Source organism: Castanea sativa, chromosome 10 (genome assembly GCF_040712315.1).
Source record: "Castanea sativa cultivar Marrone di Chiusa Pesio chromosome 10, ASM4071231v1".
Taxonomy (NCBI): domain Eukaryota; kingdom Viridiplantae; phylum Streptophyta; class Magnoliopsida; order Fagales; family Fagaceae; genus Castanea; species Castanea sativa.
The window spans coordinates 1,710,728-1,730,116 of NC_134022.1; the positions used below are offsets into that span (position 1 = coordinate 1,710,728).

General features: G+C 35.1%; 1 protein-coding gene and 1 long non-coding RNA gene across 5 annotated transcripts; both read right to left on the reverse strand.

Moving 5' to 3' along the window:
* Positions 1-3,737: 3,737 nt before the first annotated feature.
* LOC142612935 (uncharacterized) lies at positions 3,738-6,808 on the reverse strand. Its single transcript, XR_012840205.1, has 2 exons — positions 4,365-6,808; positions 3,738-4,237 (listed from the first exon to the last, which is right to left on the reverse strand). It is a non-coding gene; the product is annotated as an uncharacterized LOC142612935 (long non-coding RNA).
* A 1,002-nt stretch (positions 6,809-7,810) lies between these two features.
* Positions 7,811-18,994, reverse strand: LOC142612933 (inactive poly [ADP-ribose] polymerase RCD1-like). 4 transcript variants are annotated; one of them, XM_075785106.1, is made up of 8 exons: positions 18,672-18,994; positions 17,218-17,351; positions 15,677-16,899; positions 13,737-13,978; positions 13,224-13,321; positions 11,571-11,753; positions 11,349-11,444; positions 7,811-8,306 (listed from the first exon to the last, which is right to left on the reverse strand). In XM_075785106.1, the coding sequence occupies exons 3-8, from the start codon at positions 16,771-16,773 to the stop codon at positions 8,226-8,228; spliced, it is 1,797 nt and encodes a 598-aa protein (XP_075641221.1). In that variant the 5' UTR covers positions 16,774-16,899; positions 17,218-17,351; positions 18,672-18,994; the 3' UTR covers positions 7,811-8,225. The 4 variants fall into 4 exon arrangements, with proteins under 4 accessions (XP_075641221.1, XP_075641223.1, XP_075641222.1 ...); XM_075785108.1 differs by having other exon boundaries at positions 13,224-13,282; positions 18,672-18,992; XM_075785107.1 differs by having other exon boundaries at positions 18,810-18,965.
* Positions 18,995-19,389: the final 395 nt, after the last annotated feature.

A 19,389-nucleotide genomic window follows, 5' to 3' on the forward strand; every position in this document is an offset into this window, starting at 1 on the left:
GTACGGTCCAACCGGATTAACCATGAACCTCTCATTATTACAATTCTTTTAACCCTAGGAACCTCTCTATGCAAAAAAAAATAAATAAATAAACAAAAATACAAAAAATCAAAAAAACAAACAAACATGGAACCACTTGAATCACAGTCAAACTGTACGATTCTAAGAACCGTGTCCAATTTTACCGTTTGCATGGTTCTTTTTTGTTTAGGCCGTTCACGTGAATTTCAGCTAATACCAGCCGAAATTAAAAATTTGTTCAGAATGCACTTTGGGGTTTTTTTTTTCAAATTTGGAAGCAAATGATTTATACCCAAAAAATAAAATATAGAGAAGAACAAGAACAAGAAAGCACAAATTCAAGTCTTGGTGGACAAAGCTAAAGTTTGGTTGTTTTGGTGAATTTCAGTCAGTATTGATATAAACATAATATTTGCCTTTCCAAGTTGAACAATGAAGAACTCACGCCTCACAGTAGGAAGCTTTCATGTTGTGGGTCACCAAAACAAACCATGTGCATTCATGCCCCTTCTTCTTCTTATTCTTCTTCAATTCATTTTTCTATTCTTCTGTAGTTGGTTGGAGGGGTAGAAAAGTGAAAGAATAGAAAATGGCAAGGTTTCTCTTGACTAGGCGTGGTAGAGATTTAGCCACTTGCCCTTGATAAAAGTTTGTTGGAAAAGACTCACACATTGCTAAGTTGGTGATATCCGCTATTGTAAGCTTCTTTGATGATATATGACAGTCGATGCTTGACCTTGCAGTACTCAGTCACTCCTTGGACATCTTTGTTAATGCATGGGGTAACATTGTCGCTTATGATCTTTTGTAAGATGCCAAAGTGACAAATGATATTCTTCTTGATGAATTTGGCTATAGCCATTCCCACTGCTTTCTCGAGTGTGAGTGGGGTTGTGTCCACTTACTTAATGAAGTATTTGGTGGCGACAAGGATTCAAATGTACCCATTCAAGGGAAAATGGATGGGTTCAATGAAACCAAGCCCCCACGGGCCCGGGGAAGACACATCGAATCTCATTACCCAAATCAAGCAACTCACCTCTTCACATGCTACCTTCACAACTTCTCTAGGGACTTCATCCATGATATGTGGCATATCGTCCCTTGGAAATTGGGCTAAAAGGTAACACCCGAAGAGTTTCTTGAGGCAATAAACTTCTTTTCTATTGATTGGTAAAATCCCTTCCAAAATGAACTCCCAATATAGCCGCATTTTTTTAGGTTGTATTTACAACCTTGGCCTAAAATCCATGCTTATAGGCCTGAGGGGGTCTATGGCCGCATTTTTGTAAACGCGGCTATAGGCCAGGACCAATGGCCGCATTTTTAGAAATGCAGCTATGGAACGTACTCTAGCCGCGTTTACAACGGGGCTATAGCCCTTCTTCTTTTTTTGAATTTGGCTAGCCGCATTTTAAAAATGCGGCTATAGTTTTTTTTTTTTTTTTCCCATGCCAGATGGCTTGGTCTTGCTAATTAGTAGCCTTTTACTTATTATTGTCATATATATGGTATCTTGCAGGGGAGAAGATAACAATGGGTGTAAGCGTAGTTTCTGCTATATCTAAAGTGAGTTGGTCATGCTACACCCAAAAATACAAGTATAAATGAGTCCAGCCAAACTCTAGTACATATGAATTAGAGTCTTGTAGTTCTATGTCCAAATTTGAATCTGATTAAATTTTACACTAATCGTCAACCTATGCAACCCTACTCTAGTGTTTTCAAATAGCATTTTCATCACTTGATAAGTATTTTAAAAAATAAATAAATAAATAAAACGCGGCTTCATATGAATAACTTAAGCCACGTTTTTGAAAAACACAGCTTTATCTCGTCTGTAGCTGCGTTTTAGCCTAAAAAAACACGGCCTAAGACCCACGTGTTTTGTAGTGTTTTCTTGTGCCTTTCGATTAACCTCTACACTACTTCCAAGCTTACATATTGTGCCAAGATTCTGCTCAAAGTCTTGGGTATAGCTTTTTAGCAACCAACGTGTAATATCTGAGTTGTTCAATATTAATATTTAGCTAGAGGTCTAGCAAACCATTCTTCAAAGATATATACATGCCAACTCTTCTTACTAATGGGCTTTTATGCAAACTCCCCTCACAAGATTTGAGTGATAGGAACACTTTTCTTGAGGATGGGGACCTTCCCCTTCATGCATAATATTGGATCCAAAGAGTGGCTAAGACATCAACATCAGCATGGCTTGGAATGCATGTGCTTCTCACAATTTTGAGTGAATGAGCTCATCATGGCTTGATGTGTGCGAGCACAACACAACTATGGATGTGTAAGCTCGTCATGGCTTGATGTGTGTGGGTACACCACAGCTTTGGATGCATGAGTTTGTCATGGCTTGGAATGTATGAGCATGCCACGTTTGGTGTGTGCGGGTAGACCACAACTTTAGATGTGTGAACTTGTCATAGCTTGGAGACTGGAGAGCATGCAATGGCAACTCTAAAAATATTTTCTTGGGCGTTCACTAAGAAACTTAAATAATACAAAATCTAATAAAGATAAAATTGAATATATCGATGTCACACAAAAAAAACATGCAAATACATGAAGTATTACATTGTCATTATGCTGCCAAAAAGAAGAAAAAAATGTCTCACAAGAGATAAAGTGGTAATTGAGAATGTTGAGATGAGAGTATAAAATGAAAGAGAGTTTGAAATGATGATAGAGAAGTAAAAAATGGGGGGAGAGAGGGGAAGAGAGCAACGGATGATACTTGCCACAGCTGCAAGTCGAGTTGCTGAGAACAAAGTTGATGTGACTATAGAGTCAAAAAAAGTGTAGTTGTACGTCGACACCGCTAAGGAGAACTCACAACCGCAGTATTTTCTTGATACTTTTTTAGGGAAAAAAAATGAAAATAGAGATTAGTTTTATGTAATGAGTTGATCGAATGATTAGGCATTTTAATTTTTTAATTTTTTTAATAGTCTTTTTGTTAAATAATTTATTCACTTGTTGTTGTTTGGCCTAGTCTTGTTTTTTTTTTTTTTTTTGTCATTTTTGCTATGTTATTTAATTTTTATTGTTGTTATTTGTGCTTATTTTTTTGTTTAAGGGGTTAAAGATTATGTTTTGCAAGCCAAAATTATTTTTAAAGTAATGCTACATTTACAATATTTTTACAATAAACCTTATGTGACAAATTGTAATTGGTGGTTAAAAAGATGGAGTCACTATTAGGGGCAAAGTTAAAATCAATAACAACATACTACCTAAGATTTTTTATAAAAGTATTATAAAAATGGTATAGACTTAACATTACCCTTATATTGGTTGAACCCAAATTCTTGTGATTTTTAAGTCAAGGTGCTCAATACCTTTTTTAGAGCGGTCAAAATAGGTTAGTGGTGTGTGGGTGTATTTTCAAGTATTTATACTTCTTTTTGCAAGTCAAGGTGTTAACACCTTGACTTAAATGTGGAGCTGCCACTGAGTGTATAAGCGTGTCACGGCTTGGTGTGCACAGATAGACTACGACTTTGGATGCGTACGCTTGTCTTGGCTTGAAGTGCGTGAGCAGGTCACAACTTGGTGTGCATGAGTAAACCATGGCTTTGTTGAGAGGGGATTGAGTTCGGATTTCCATCATTGTCAATTGCTCTCAGAAATCTACCATTTTGTTCCCCTTATGAAAATATGATTCATATAAACAATAGTCATGGCTATGTAAAGTAGCACAAAGATTTATAGTGAAACATTAGTAATAAATTTTGAAGATTGAAGTGTTTCATATTATACAAGAAAATTAATTAGCAAAGAGGATGTTTGAGAGTCTTAGCTTAAGCGTGCTTTTCGCACTAGTGTAATACTAGCATAACTTCAAGACTTGCATATGAAATCAAGCGACTTGTGGTAGACCATTTAGCTATGGCCTTTAGATGGTTGGCAAAAGCTTTATTTATCAATGAAGCAAATTATTCAGCTGCAAGCGAGTGCATACTGCAGCACTCATACTTGCTCCATAACGACTCGATCAACCTTAGCAACCTCGTTATGCTCAGTGATAACCCAACACTAGCACAAGCTCCACAACAAAGGAGGAATAGGTTGAGGAGATGTTGAGTATGAGCTTTGTAGCTACTTTCGCATGGAGTTCTTAGGTTGAAATAAGCATTTGGTGATTCACTTTGCCATGTGTTGGTATTCTGGTGGACATGAGGCTCACCATAGTTGAATCTTCAAGCTACAACCAACCATGTTTACGAACATAATGTAAAAGCATGAGATATAGGATAATTCATATAGAAGCATAACATGAAAGAAAAATATGAATGAATGTTAGGGAGGCCTTCCCTTGAATAAGAACTTACGTTTTTCCTCCTTCCTTGAAGTCCTTTATTTTTTGGATCATTTCACAATATTGGAGTGATTATGCTGCACATGTTTGAACCTCTATAGTAGCTCAATAAGCTAAGGATTGACCCTTTCTTGCTCCGTTTAATGATGCTCTTCTTGTTGAGACAAGGCATCACAAGACCCATAATGGGACAAGAAGTTAGTATTGGTAACACCACCCTTGTATTGATTTCGCACCTTTGGAGGCATGATATCTCTTGTTTCAGCTACTTGACCCTAGTGGAGTCACCAAAATGTTGCTGACGATTTTTTGAAGGGCCGAAATAAATAAAAATAGCCTGTAGTGCAAAACAATAGAAGGATGGAGAAATAGCATAATACATTAAATCTTGAACTTTTCCTCATGTACAGTAGGAATGGAAATTAAGAGAGGTAGTGAAGGAGAGAGGAAAAACTCATTTGTGCCTTAAGTTTCATCCTAAGACCTCAAAATGGGGCTCCTATACTGCTATTGTATGGACTTTCACTCTATAGTTGGAGTTTTTGTGGGTAAAACATGATTAGCTTGTTTAAATTTGAAGAGAGTTTTAGTTTAGTCTTGGGTGTCCTTAATGACTGGTTTTTGGCTAATAGATGAGGCAATGGTCCTCGAAGGTGTTAAACTGATGTTTTGGTTCAATTTGCTTCTGTTTGAATAAAGATTGGCTTGGTTTTAGCATCATTAAGAGAAAGCTTTGACTAAGGGTGATCGGTTGCTCTTCCCTCGTCAATTTTAACCTCTTGAGAAGCTACCCTTGCTAGAACAAGCAGCTGAAGTCAGCCAAGAAGTAAGCATGTTTTGAGGACCTAAAATGGCAACAAATGATGGCTTCAGTCACATACAACAGGAGCTACAGGTCATTATTTGGGTGAAAATTTTAAGCACGTTTCCATCTCCATAAGCACTAGATTGTGTAAGAATCTCATGCTTGCATGGCACGACATATGTTCTGAACTCATGCAAAAAGTACAAAGTCTCTACTCGTATCAACCAATCCACACTCCCTCAAATCTCCCTCAGGAGCATAGGCTTGGGCCATCCAAAGAGATTAAAATGAGATTAAATACATGAATTGGGCCTAAGAATGAGTCGGGCTTGGCTTGCATTGGGCTTGTATTTTCAAAAAAATGGGTATCAATACTTTATGTTTGTTTATGTTGTTATTTAATGAAACTTTGGGGGTAGGGTTTCCTCTTTCTTTCTTTCTTTCTTTCTTCTTTTCTTTTCTTTTCTTTTCTTTTCTTTGTTAGGGGAAAAAATCAACAATACTTGAAAAAAGAAGATGGATGAAATCTTCCTATCCAAATCTCAAATATCAAAATTAATCATAACAAGAAATTAAATAAACCTAAATAAGCAATAAAAGATATCAAAAGAGAGAGAAACACATCACCTTTGCGACAATACCACCATGGCCACATATTCAAGACTACAGCCAGGTAAAAACGCTAAATTGATCCAATACAATACTTTGGGAAGTTAAATATGAACAGAAGGGAAACGCTAAATCAAAAATTACACCTATAAAGTTTAGTAACGTTTAAATTTTACACCTTGAAATTTTAGAATTTGAATTCTTTAAATTCTATTTTGTTTGCTTCAGTAGTCCCTCCATCCATATTTTTTGTTAAGTGCCATATAAACTTACAATGTGTGTTTAGTTTCTAATAAAACGATGTCACGTCATTTTTGTAGCCTAAAAAAAATTTTAATAATTAAAAATGATGTGATATCATTTTATTTAATGAACTAAACGAGTGATAATTTTTTGTAACATTTAAAAAATATAAATGAAGTAGTTGTTGATGCAAGTAAAATAGAACTTCAATGGATAAACTTAAATTCTGAAGCTTTAAAGTATAAAATTAAAATGCTCATAAAATTAAAAGAGTTATTAGAAGAGTTATAAATTGCTAAAGGGAGCTCAACAAGAACATTTTAAAAATAAAAATAAAAACAAAATTAATGTTATTATTAAATGATAATGATGTTAAGAAATATATTTTAATATTTGTATATAGATTAGGACATTGCCCATTAGTCATCTGCCTTTTAAACTCTCTTAAAAGGAGCAGCCAGTCCACGAAGTCAAGATTTGCGGCTTGGGTTTCCATGGGACGCGTTCAAATTATACCTACACAAATCTTGACTTCGTGGCTTAACTGGCTGCTCCTTCTAAGAGAATTTAAAATGCAGATGACTAATATGCCGTGTCCTAACTATATATGCACACCAATGATTGAAAATTTGATAATTACATACCCCCAATATGATATTTGTTTCTGACGATACCAAATATTTCTAAAATTAAAAAGATCTGAACATATTTTTAATTACAAATAGTCTAATGCTGCAACAAATGCAACACAATTTTTATCACAATTTACCAGATCAACGAATTAGAAGTAGTAAAAAAAAAATAATGACCTTTTACCGCAATTTGCCGAGTTGGAAGTGGTAAAGAAAAATATTGCCGAGTTGGAAGTAGGAAAGAAAAATAGTCACTCCTGCAACTTGTTACCTAAACAAATTATAACAAAAGTTAGTGGCGGACGGTGTACTTTTTGTTTTAATTATAAAAGATTACACGAGTATGTAATAAGTAACATACTCGTGTTGTCCCATCAACTGTGTTTTCATATGTTCACCCACCCCAACACGCTCTCTCTATCTCTCTCTCTCTCTCCTACCCCACACACGTAGAATTGTAGATAGCTCTCTTGAAAAAATCTTGTAGGTGTCCAGCGCATAAGCCATCTCTGTCAGTTATCACTGACAAGTAAGCCCCACATCATCAACCAAACACACAAATAAATAAATATATATATATAAGCATTAAATTAAAATAATAATTATGTGGCCCCTTAATAAAAGTGTAATGGAATATTCGAGATCCTTTATTGGAATAAGATAAGGCGGGCGGTGCCTTAACGTACACGTTGTTATCACAATCTAGTCAACCCTCATATTCAAATATATCATATCATAATCGACAGAAGATAAGGCTTGCTTTTTTTTTTCTTTTTTTTTGACTAAACCAAAGGAGATAAGGCTTGCTTTTGCTTCACGTCAAAAGAAAAGTGCAATAATGCCTTCTTCGTCACGGCTCACACTTGATTCTTATCCATCAAGCTGCTAGGCCTTTTTTTTTAATTTATAAATAAATAATTATATTTTATTATATTATATTAAAAAAAACGGAGTGACATATATAATACCACAAATGTGGAATCTAACAAACTGCAGAACAAAAAATGTTACCGTTGCAGGTCCATAAAACTCTCCTGTTGATTAGCTCAACTCCATTTTTTACTTAGTCCATTATGAGTGAAGTATCGGTGGCCACAACCAGTCAGCAGTCCAGGCAAATCACAAAGAGAGATCAGTTTAAAATAAACTCAAAAAAAAAAAAAAAACACATTTATAATCCTACAAAGGAAAGGTTTTTTTTTTTTTTTCACTAACCCACAAGGTAAGGTTAGAGAGGCTCCAGAATGCTTACAAATTATTTATAATCCATGCTCCAAAAAATATAAAAATCCACCTTCAGCTTAATGTCTCACACACACAAGGATAACACAAAAGCCGAACTTTTATTTGAAGTACCACTCTAAAAAAGTAAGAGAAAAACATTAAACAGCATAGAAGGGGAGGTTTTTTGGGGTTTTACTGTACTCCACAGGGGTGGATGGTCCAAAACACGCCCAAATATTATGATAATTCACAATTTTTATGTCGACACATTCCCTGGCACGCAACTTGCAAGATCCCAAAAGTCCATGGTCATCACACAGGCAAAGTCCATGGTCATCACACAGGCAGAGCACTGCTACAATCAATTGAAGGAGTGCTGAACCTTTTCTTTTTCTAGATTAGGCTGTAGAACTTCCGGTTCACACTTAGATCTCTGTGGTAACTGCAATCAGCCAACAAGATATGTATTATTACTATATTAAATTGGAAGGCCCCTGAAGCAGGATATGAATTTATAGTCAGTGGAATCAAAAGGCTGCATTTGACATTTGGAAGAAAGTGCCAAAATGAACACAAATCTAAATATCAACATTTTTATGTTGTATGTGATTTGTCAACTCAGATTTCTGTGTCCTGTGACTACAGTCCTTTGTTACTCCTAACTAAAAAAATAATAATAATAATAAAAACCCTTTCAATAACTGATCTCGATTACACCCAATAGAACTGTCTACGAACACGTTAAAAATAGATGATCTTAGAAAAAATTAAGAGTCACTGGCAAAAAAATTTATGTATGGTTCTTTGGTTTTTGGTTTTTGTATGGCGCCCAAACTCGTAATCCATCTAAACCCAAATTGAATGAATCCATTACAAGACAAACCAATCTAAGCCCAGCAATCGACCCAGCTCGCATAAACCCTAGTCTCCAAATCAACAACCAAACCAAATACTAATTATCAAACACAGATACAACTATCATTATTTACATAGAATCACCCCTCATTTCCTTATAAGCAAGGTGAAGGAGCATCAACGATGATGCAGTGACAATGAAGGAGCAACCACTACAATGCCATGAAGCTAGGCATCCAAAGATCCTCTTCTGAGAGTCCAAGTTTGTTGACCTTGAAGAAGCACACGGTGAAGATGCATCAACGATGACTTAGCAACATCGACAATGGAAGACACCCCACAACAGCAGGAGTGACAATTTCAAAGATGATAGAGAGGGATTGAAACTGGTGAGTCAAAATAGCTGTATGTGTAGAGGGGAGAGAGAATAGACTATGAATAAATGTGGGGGTCTTTTTTTTCTTTTTTGCCAAGGGGTCTAATATAGAAATAAGTGATAAAGGAAATCCCTAAACCCAATGATAGACAAATTGGTAAAAAGAGGGATAGAAAAGGAAAGCATATAAATTGGGTCAGGTTTAAAGGTGAGATTTTCTAGCCAGAAACCAGCCTGACAACTCAAATTTTTTAACCCGATTCAAACCAACCTAATAATGAAACCACCCATTTGCCCTAGTTTCGAGCCGGATCGGGCTGGTTGGACTGCTTCGAGCAAACCTACCCCCTTGTAAAAGCAAAGCAGATGCTAAAGTCATGGACTCCAGAATCACCAATGTGTGTAATTATCAATCAAAAGAAAAATATTAATGTATCACCAGCATGCCAATCATACCTGTGCCATCTTTACTGGGTGTAATCTTACAAACTCACAAATTTTATACTAGATCAATATTTTGACAAGGTTACTATTAGATCCCGACTACAACATGCATAACAATGTTCACATCAATTGGATGTCATGTTATTGATTGCCATCTTTTCTAAGTGTAGTCTTACACACTAGGTGTAACTCCATGTAGTAAAATACACTCAATAATTGTATACTATATCAATATTTCACCAAGTCAACTACTAGCTCATGTCTCCAACATGCTTATGCATGCCAATGTACACATCAATTGGATTTCATTTATTACCCAGCCAAAAAAAAGGGATGTCATTGACCATATAATACGAAACCCACGTGTTTAATAGATTTTTAAGTCATAATTTGGGTCTTTTTAGATGAAATAGTTCTTAATCTTTGATTATTTGGATATTTAGAAAATATGATAGACATATACCGATCATGTAATCCAACAGTAGATTAAGCGAAACATTGATAAGTTACACACACACCCAGTGGGTACTAAACCCACCGACTTGACGCTGCACCCATACTCTTTGCATTTAAATGCATGCCAGAATACAATTCTATTTACTATCAAATCAAAAATTCTTATATTTTTAGAATTTTTAAAATATAATTTTTTTTTAATTTTATTTAGTGTCGCACAAGTATGAGCCTTGTGCATGGTATACTACCTATTTTATTCTTTTCTAATGAAAATCAGCACCAGATTTCAAGTTTTCAACCTGAAATCATTCCTAATGACCATGCAAGCCAACCTCATAGAAATCCCTTACTTCTACAGTAAGTCCACTATCCCAAACCTTCTTCATATGTAAACCACACAAGGCAGCAAGAAAGTTGATTCCTCTCCAGAGTAAACCACCATAGCTATTCATGAGCAAGGCCTGACTAGAACCATGAGACTTTTAGACCACAAACTCTTCACATAACGGTGCATGATCATAAGAGCACCCCAAAATAAATTTTAATTCTGGCACAACCATTCTCAAAACCAAAATAAACAAAGCCTTTCAACAAATAACACCAGTGACATCCTTATTATTTGGGTGGAAAAATTTATTTGGGAAAGCACTCCTCAGCAGTTTGGAATTTAGTGCCATCTTCTTTGATGCAGTTAATGTGGAGAGAATGCAACTCTTACACATGTTTCAGAATATTGTGAGTTCCCTTAATCAATTAAAATCCTTATTGCTTCACAACTTGTTTGAGTGGTTTAGGTTCGGGATTTTACTCATAGTTACTCTACTTTATCACCAGTTTGGATGGAGGGGATGAGAGGGGGGAACTAGAAGGGAGTAGAATAGAGTTGCCTGATTAAGCTAATTTCCAGCCAACTCTACTCCCCTCTGCTCACCCTCCATCCAAACTGGCCATTAGAGTTTCACAACTCTCTTAGTTTTGCTTTGTGATTTTTTGGACTCAGGAACATGAAGACTTTTTATTTTTAATAAAGCTATTCTACTTATCAAAAAAAAATTAAAAATTTTATTTTAAAAAAAACACCAAAAAAAATTCTGGCAGTAGACCTAGTTTGACCATAACTATCAAACAAATAACTCTCTCTCAACAAGTTACTAAAACTTTTCCACTGTTCAAAAGAGTGAGATTTGCTAAAAAGTCAACCCTACGAATCCTTTAATGTTCTCTTGAAGTAACATTTCCCCAGTCCATGCTAGCCCACTTTTGATCCACAACGAAATTGCTGCTTAAAATAAGTAATCAGTGCGCAGCCCAAGAGCACGCAAAGTAGTTTTCAAGATCAAGTATGAATTGTACCTGGCATTGCAGATTTGTTATTGTAGACCTCAATAAAGCATCTCCAACTATCAGTCTCAACTTTTTAATGAACTCATCGCGACCTATCTTCTTTGTCTGATCAATATCCAAAAAAATACCTTAGGAGCAGTTAAGATGATTCAATCAAAACAGAAATTTTCTTTTTATTGGAAGGAAGCTAGGGTAGAGCAAAAGAGCTAACACCAAAGTTACCAAACATACCCTAAACAACTCATAATGTTCATTAATCTTGTCCATGACCCCAGAAGAAACTTTCTTTGAAATGGCAGCAAACAACATGGGAAAAGGCATCCAAGGAGATTTAGGAGCTTTTGTATTGCTTGAACCCAGACTGGCAGCTTTCCCCTCAGATCTCCCAGAATCTGAAACTGGTTGACTTATGCTCTGCTAAGAGAAATCACGTTAAAATGTTAAAAGCAGTTAATAATTGCAAATTTGCATAACAATAACATCAAATGCTGCAAACTCTTCAAAAACCAACACACACACACAGATCAATATATATTTATATATAAACAAGGGTGGCTAAACTCTTTTATTTTGGTTCAAAAATCAAAAGACATGCATTCTCCAATTTACTTTAATAAGTACAAGCTTCAAATATCAGGGGAAAAAATGCATGGTAGCAATCATCTTAAATCTATGTAGGATGCAGAAGATAAAGGGCTAAAACTTGCAGAGTGTAAAACAAAGCACAAAGATGAAAATCCCAACCAAAACAGGATAAACAAATTGACTACGATTTTTTTACTAATAACAAGTAGTAAAAACAAAGCATCACCAAAATATAGAACCATTAATCTTTTTTAAAAGTAATAACTTTAGGATTAAAAAAAAAAATTAAAATAAGTAAACAATAGAAAAACTTTGCAGCAATAAACATGCATAATAAAGATTAAAAACCTCCACCCCCACCAGTGGAGTCAAAGGCCAGCTGACTGCTCGTCTATGCACTAAGACGAGGTGAGGCACCCTAGAACTTTAAGGTAAAGTGCCTTTGTTGAGGCACTCGCCTTTAGAGCCTAGGCGAGCACCCAAGCGCTTTGAAACAACTGTAAGGCATGTGAGAGGCTCAATGAAACTTGGTTCCAAAAAAAATGAGGGCAGTTCTGTAATTAGGCAAAAAAGGGAAGTTCAGTACTTTAATTCAAGTTTGTTGCCATCACATAATCTTGTAATAAAGCCTCCCACCAGTTTGAAAGTTCAAACTGCGTCTAATAAACATGAGATACATACAATTGAGTTCACTACATGTATAGGAACTAAATTTAGAATTTCACACCTCAGGCAATACAAGTACATGAGGCCTTAAGGTTGCCTTTTCGCCTTTGACTAGATGCCACACACACAAATGTCTAAGTTAACATAATGAATATAAAAGTTCGATTCTTTTCCTTTCTTCTTTTTCTCCTTTATAAAATAGACATATGCTTCTTCAATAAACTACTACTCTTCATATTGCATTCACAAACCCGCGGAAGCAGGAGAATTGTGCACTGGGTACAACCTCTATCCTATCTTCAAAAATATTAGAAGTCACTTCAAATTTTTTACTCATCTTTAGCAATACACATTCTGAATTTTTATCGCATCCAAGTATTTCTCATTCTTGAAAGTAATAAAATTTAGATGATTTAATTATTAAACTACAAAAACTATAATTTTATATTTTATTTGGCAAATGCCACATCTAACATAACCATTTTTTTAGGCCTATGTAAAGACTAGCATGTATTCAAACCCCGGTACTTGGGCAAAGGCCATTAGCGCCATATCTAATTAAATTATTAAAATAAAAACATGAAACAAATAACACCAGAAACCAAACACCATGTAATAAAGGAAGACACTTACCAAATCAACTGCAGAAGACTCTAATTGTTGGTGCTTACGCACCTGACAAGATGTAACCCCTGAAATATCAAGCTTAGTCTCACTTCCAATCAAACGCCCTGTAGGAACAACATGAAGTACTAGGTGCTCAAGTACTAAAAAAGCTTAGAGAAAAAAAAAATCCATGGTAATCATACAGCTTCCGCAGAAGACACGGCTGGCTATCTCAATGAATCAGCAGTTGCAGTGATGAATCATCTCTTCATTGTAACAAAGTCCAACCAAGAGGAGATATCTACAATCCATGGATGAAGCCCTGTTCCCTAAAACTAACAACTTCTAAACCTTTTACATCCAAGTTTGAAACAGAAATTGTGCAATTGAGAACAAGAACAACTAGTTCATTTCTGATCAATTGCATAAGTAGCATGCATATCATGTAATAAAATGCAAGAACACAAGTTCTTGCACACAATCAGGGAAATTTGAAATAACAACGAAACAAAAAAGAAATCTAGAAGGAGTCGTATTCACCTTCAGTTTTGGAAGAGATCTTGAAACTAACAACAAATTCTGGATAGATGCGAGCGTTCATATTCATAGTCCAGACTATATAAATCCTTGGATTTTGAAGATCATCCACTCCACTATCATAGTCCTGGCAACTGGGAAGGCTTTGTCTAGAGCCAGAACAAACAACCTCCATCTTTCCCATTATCACTCGGCACAACACCAAGTGTTGTATCTCATTTTCGTCAACATCACAAAAATTTGCACTGTAATCAAGTCAAAATTGCAATCCTTCTTTAAAGGCATTAACAGAATAACAAAAATGTAAATAGTAAAATGATAAGGACAATGACAAAAGACCATACAAAGAAAGATTTTTTTTTAAGCAATAATAATAATAATGCATCCCATGTAAACCTTAAATGAAAGCAGTATAAAAAAATAGTGACAATATGATAAAAAGATGAATAACAATGACATTCGTAAGATGATTCCACTATCCACAAAGAAGCTGAGTTCAACCACGCAGCAATTAGGAGCACCCAAAAAGTGAAGAGAAACATTCAACAATAAATGGTTCTACTTGCCGCTAAAATTAGTTGGGTAGCCACAACCTATGAAGCACAAGTGTGTTTCCAGATTCGGATGCGGGGACAGGTGCGGGTGCGGGACTCGGTAATTTTTGAAAAAATTGGGTGTGGATGCGGCGCGGTGCGGCGATTAAAAAATTATTAAAAATATTTTTATTTTATTTTATATATTGCTAAGCATGCTTTTCTATATAATAATAATAATAATAATAATAATAATAATAAGTACACTAAAGTTTTTGACGCTTGAATTATTGACAGAGGTATTAAAATAGATGAAGCTTCCCGTAAATAAATAAATAAAAAAGATGTGGCTTAGTGGTTCACGTATTTGGTCAGCCCAAAAACAAAATAAAGGATATATGTGGCAGGTATTAAAATAGGTGTAGCTTCCCATTAAAATAAAATAAAAATAAAAAAAGAGAGGGAAGGTGTGGCTCACGTGTTTGGTCAGAGAGGCACAAAAAACAAAATAAAGAAAAGTTGTTAACAAGGCATTTATGATTTAACAAAGGAAGGAGTACTGAAGTAGCTTCCCATTAAAAAAAAAGATTAAAAAAAAAAAGGGAACATGTGGCTCACGGGTCAGATAGGCACAAAAAACAAAATAAAGAAAAGTGGTTAACAAAGGCATTCAGCAAAGGAAGAAGACTGGGCTCCAGCGAAAAAAATATGAAGAAGAACTGAAGAAAGTGAAGAAGCAATGAAGAAGAAGAAGAAGAAGATGAAAGGGGTTAAGGCCGGTGAAATCGTGTCGGTGACATCATCAATATCCACCGGTATTTTCAGTTTTAGTTTTTTTTCTTTTTTCTTACCAGCCAATTTCCGTTTTCCGGCCAAAACACACCGATATTCAGCTGATACAATCCGATTTGGCCCGAATCAGCCCGATTCAGTGTGCATCAGAGCCAAATCGGAGCGAATCCGGAAACGAAAAAGAAAATTCCGAGGCGCGGGCAGCAGTGTCGCCCACCGCACCCTGCGTCGGGCGGCATCGGTGCTTTCTAGGCCACAACCAGGTGCAAGTCCCAAAGGGGTAACAACCCAGATTGACTAACCATAGGCAATAGTACAGAAAAATTAACACAAAAGAACAACTCTTTCTAAGAACTAGACAAATTTAATGTATTCCAATATAGTGAAGAAGCATTTTTAAAAATATTAATAATAATAGAGCAGTACTGCCATAAAGAGCTGGCCAAACCTAAAAAGAGGAACAACAATGCCAAATGCAAAGAAAATTCTCAACTTCTCCTGTAGAGATAGGTATCACCCCATTAAGGTTCCCTCTTATGGCACAAATTTCTTAACACTATTGAAGAAAATATAAGAATTTAAATGTAAAACTTAATAGACTGGAAAGAAAACTCCAACCTGGTGTAAGGGCAGTTAGCAGCTGCAAGATGAACACCAATACCATACATGGACTTAATTGTGGACAGTCCACAACCAAGCCCATATGTCAATATTGTAGGCAGCTCCCCTTTAGAACAAGAAAGCCAAGCATATTGAACATTTGCATCCCCACGACATTTTTGGGTTAGTTCTGCCTGCTTCTGAAAAAGCTCAAATCGATCTTGAATTGAAGCGCTTTCGCAACGGTATGTATGAAGAATGTCGGGTCTACCCAAAGCACCCATACCCACAAGAAACATCTTCTGCACAGAATCACAATTAAGTTCTTCATTTTCAGATACAGGCGCCATGACTAAATTTGCAGGTATCTGATTATTTTCCTGAAAATCCTCATCCATTTTTGCATCAGACTCTCTACTACAACTATTCTCAACATCTATAGCATAGCAGTTGCTAGCAGGTTTACTATTGATTTGTATCTGCTTAACTAGATCATTTGACTCCCCACTACATTCCTTCAGCTTGGATTGATCCACTCCATTGATTTCAATTTCCAACAGCAGCTTGATCTCTTGAGGCCCATAACGTTCCTCCAACACTGGGTCTTGATATTCCCCAGTTTCAGGTTGATGGCAGTCAAAAGTTTCAGGAAAGAAGCATCTATCTGCTTCATCAATCCAAGCAATGGGTTCCTGTAAGGTTGTTTTCAAGTCCACTCGAGACATATGCAGAAAATCAAGCATAAAGCAATGGCCATTAAACTCAACCTCTACAGCAGACTTCTTAACCTGAAAATCTTCCCTAACCACATCAACGACACTTTGGGGGAAATCAATCCATTCGCCATTCTGATAAAACATTAAACGCTTTGGTGTCCCAGTTTTCACATAATTTGAATAACATTTGAGCAAAGATCTCCCACTAGGCCCATAGCTCATGACCTTACTTTGGCACCCATTCAATTTCCTCCGTTTGCCAAGCTTATTTTGCAACGAATCCAAAGTGGGCCTAACTTCATTCAAATATGGAGCAAGCTGAGTTGCCCGTTTTCTTTTTTTTAAGTCCAGCACAACTCTCCTACTTCTATCCGATGCCTTTGCGATATTTGCTTCCATTTTTATCTACTTGATCAATATCTATCCGCAAGTCTAAATCTAAAAGCTCAACCACACAAGAAAAATTCAACTCTAGCTCCCAACCAGTCTCAAAGAAATGGTACCATTTTAGATAATTGGAAAACCCTGAAAAGTAAAAAATATATAAATATATATAAAGATCTACAAGCAACGCGCGCATCTAGTGCAAGTTCCAAGAAAGTCCAATAAGTATCAAGGCTTGTGAACCCATTTTAAATTTAAATATTTAACCAATTACAAATCCTCAATCCTGATCATTTTTGCTTTGCAAGGTTGTAGTTTGAGAAAACCAAAACAAGACAATATCATGCCAAGGACAACCATACTGAAGTAAAGAGCCAGTCACAAGGGGAAAAAGAATTATATGGGGTAAGATACATGCAAACACAACTATATACATATTAACTGCAGGAATAAACGTACCTCGCACTGCAATTAGTGTAGGCGCTGCAGTTAGTGTTCATAATGTACATCTTCCTCTTCTCTATTACCACACTAAAACTCAAAGAAGAAAAGCCACTTCCTTATTTACTGTACAGCAAGAAACAGCTCCACTCCTAATAATAGCATCCAATAATAGGACTCAAAGCTTAAATTTCTATTCCACGAATATTTTCAGACTTAAAAGTAATACCATAGAATAAATTTTATATTCTAGATATTAAACACAGATTTTAAACTAATAATATTACGAAAACAAAAACACGCACAAATATTGCAATTATTAACCCAATAAAGAAAACAAGAACCCTGTTTCAAAAATATTTAGTCTTTTTCAAATATGTATTAGTTTATTTTAATTTCCTTAATTTCTTAATTTTTTTTAATAAATATATTTCAGATTACTTGCTGCAAAAATCAGGATTAGTTTAATTTAATTGCCTTATTTTCTTTCTTTCTTTTTTAATAAATATATTTCAGTTTACTTGCTGCAATAACATGGATTAGTTTTTCAAAACAAACAACCACTCTACTTAAGTCTATTTTTTTCATCCAACAAAAAATATATATTCTTTTTCCAAATATTTTCTCCTCATAAGTTTATCTAATTTTACTAACTAAAAGTTCTGAAAATTTAAATCAATTTCATTTCTTTAAGTTTTTCACCAACCAAACAATAATTAACAAAACATTAAAATTTTCATTCTACTTTTAAAAAAAAAAAAGTCTTTTTCCAAATATTTTCTCCTCATAAGTTTATCTAATTTTACTAACTAAAAGTTCTGAAAATTTAAATCACTTTCATTTCTTCAAGTTTCTCACCAACCAAACAATAATTAATTACCTAACAAAAAAATTTTAAAAAATTATTCTACTTTAAAAAAATTAGTCTTTTTCCAAATATTTTCTCCTCATGAGTTTATCTAATTTTACCAATTAAAATTTCTGAAAATTTAAATCACTTTCATTTAAATCACTTTCATTTCTTCAAAGTTTCTCACCAACCAAACAATAATTAATTACCTAACAAAAAATTTTTTAAAAAAAAATTCTACTTAATTAGAGAATCTAACTTCCAATTACACAACAAGAATTCCTTTATCAAAAAATTTAATAAAAATAAAATAAAAAGAATTCCAAAAATTATGTACTATTTTTGCACTAATCTACAAGCCACAAATCGGCTGGATCTAAAACACACAAATTTCTGTGCCAAAAAACAGAGGCGCACACAAAAAAAAAAAAAATCAAATTCACCGAATCAGCTCATAAAAATCAACAAAAAAAGGGATCCAAAAACTCGTATAAACCGGAATACGGGAATCGACTCCGATCCGTTCGATTCGAGGCTCAAAATCAGACTTTTTGAAAAAAAAAACAAAAACAAAAACAAAAACAAATCTCTGAAATTAACGAAGAAATTGAAAAGAATATACCTGCGGAGCCAGAAAAGAGAAAGTCTAATTCGAAGAATAGGGATTTTGGATCTATAGAGGAGGGTGGTTTTGGATTTGAGTAAAGAGGACTGAAACACTAAAAAAATTTTCTAAAAAATTTTAGAACAAAATACAAACCCGGAGGATATGAACGGATGGATACGACGCCGTGACGACTCGTGAAGAGTCGTGACTTTCTTCTCTTTTTTTTAGTTTTTTTTTTTTTTTAGTCGGCGGTCGATGCCAGAGGGAGAAGGGCCTGTATGGCTCTTGGTTTGGCTTTCTTCCTATTTTCTCCTAAGGAGCCTTCATCGCTCACTTATTCTTTCTTGTTTGTCTTTTGCTTGGGCGTAAAGCAAACGTCTTGGGGCCCACCATTTTAATTTTAGGCAATGATATTGTCACATGCTGTGCTTTCTGCTACTGTTGCTGTGTCAGCATTTTATTGGATGGAATATGGTGAGGTGCGGTGTACTTTTAACTTTATTAGGTGAGTTGGATTTTTTTTTCTTTAAATTCCTCATATAACAATTATTTTCTAACGTGGGTCATACACGTTACATCTTAATCTTTAAATATTACCGTATATACCTATCACATATATATATTACCGCATATTTTAAAGCTGATTTTTAAATAAAAAAATTTTGGAAGAGCATACTTTTTTTAAAGGAAAGAAAGTCATACTAGTCATGACTTTTCCGCACACAATTAAAAG

Excerpts from the sequence above, each read along its gene's own strand:
- LOC142612933 (XM_075785106.1), bottom strand. The coding sequence starts at position 16,773 with ATGGAAGCAAATATCGCAAAGGCATCGGATAGAAGTAGGAGAGTTGTG. Across the intron at positions 13,979-15,676 it reads GCTAACTGCCCTTACACCAG|TGCAAATTTTTGTGATGTTG; the intron begins GTTGGAGTTTTC and ends ACTTGATTACAG. Across the intron at positions 13,322-13,736 it reads GATCTCTTCCAAAACTGAAG|GGCGTTTGATTGGAAGTGAG; the intron begins GTGAATACGACT and ends TTGTTCCTACAG.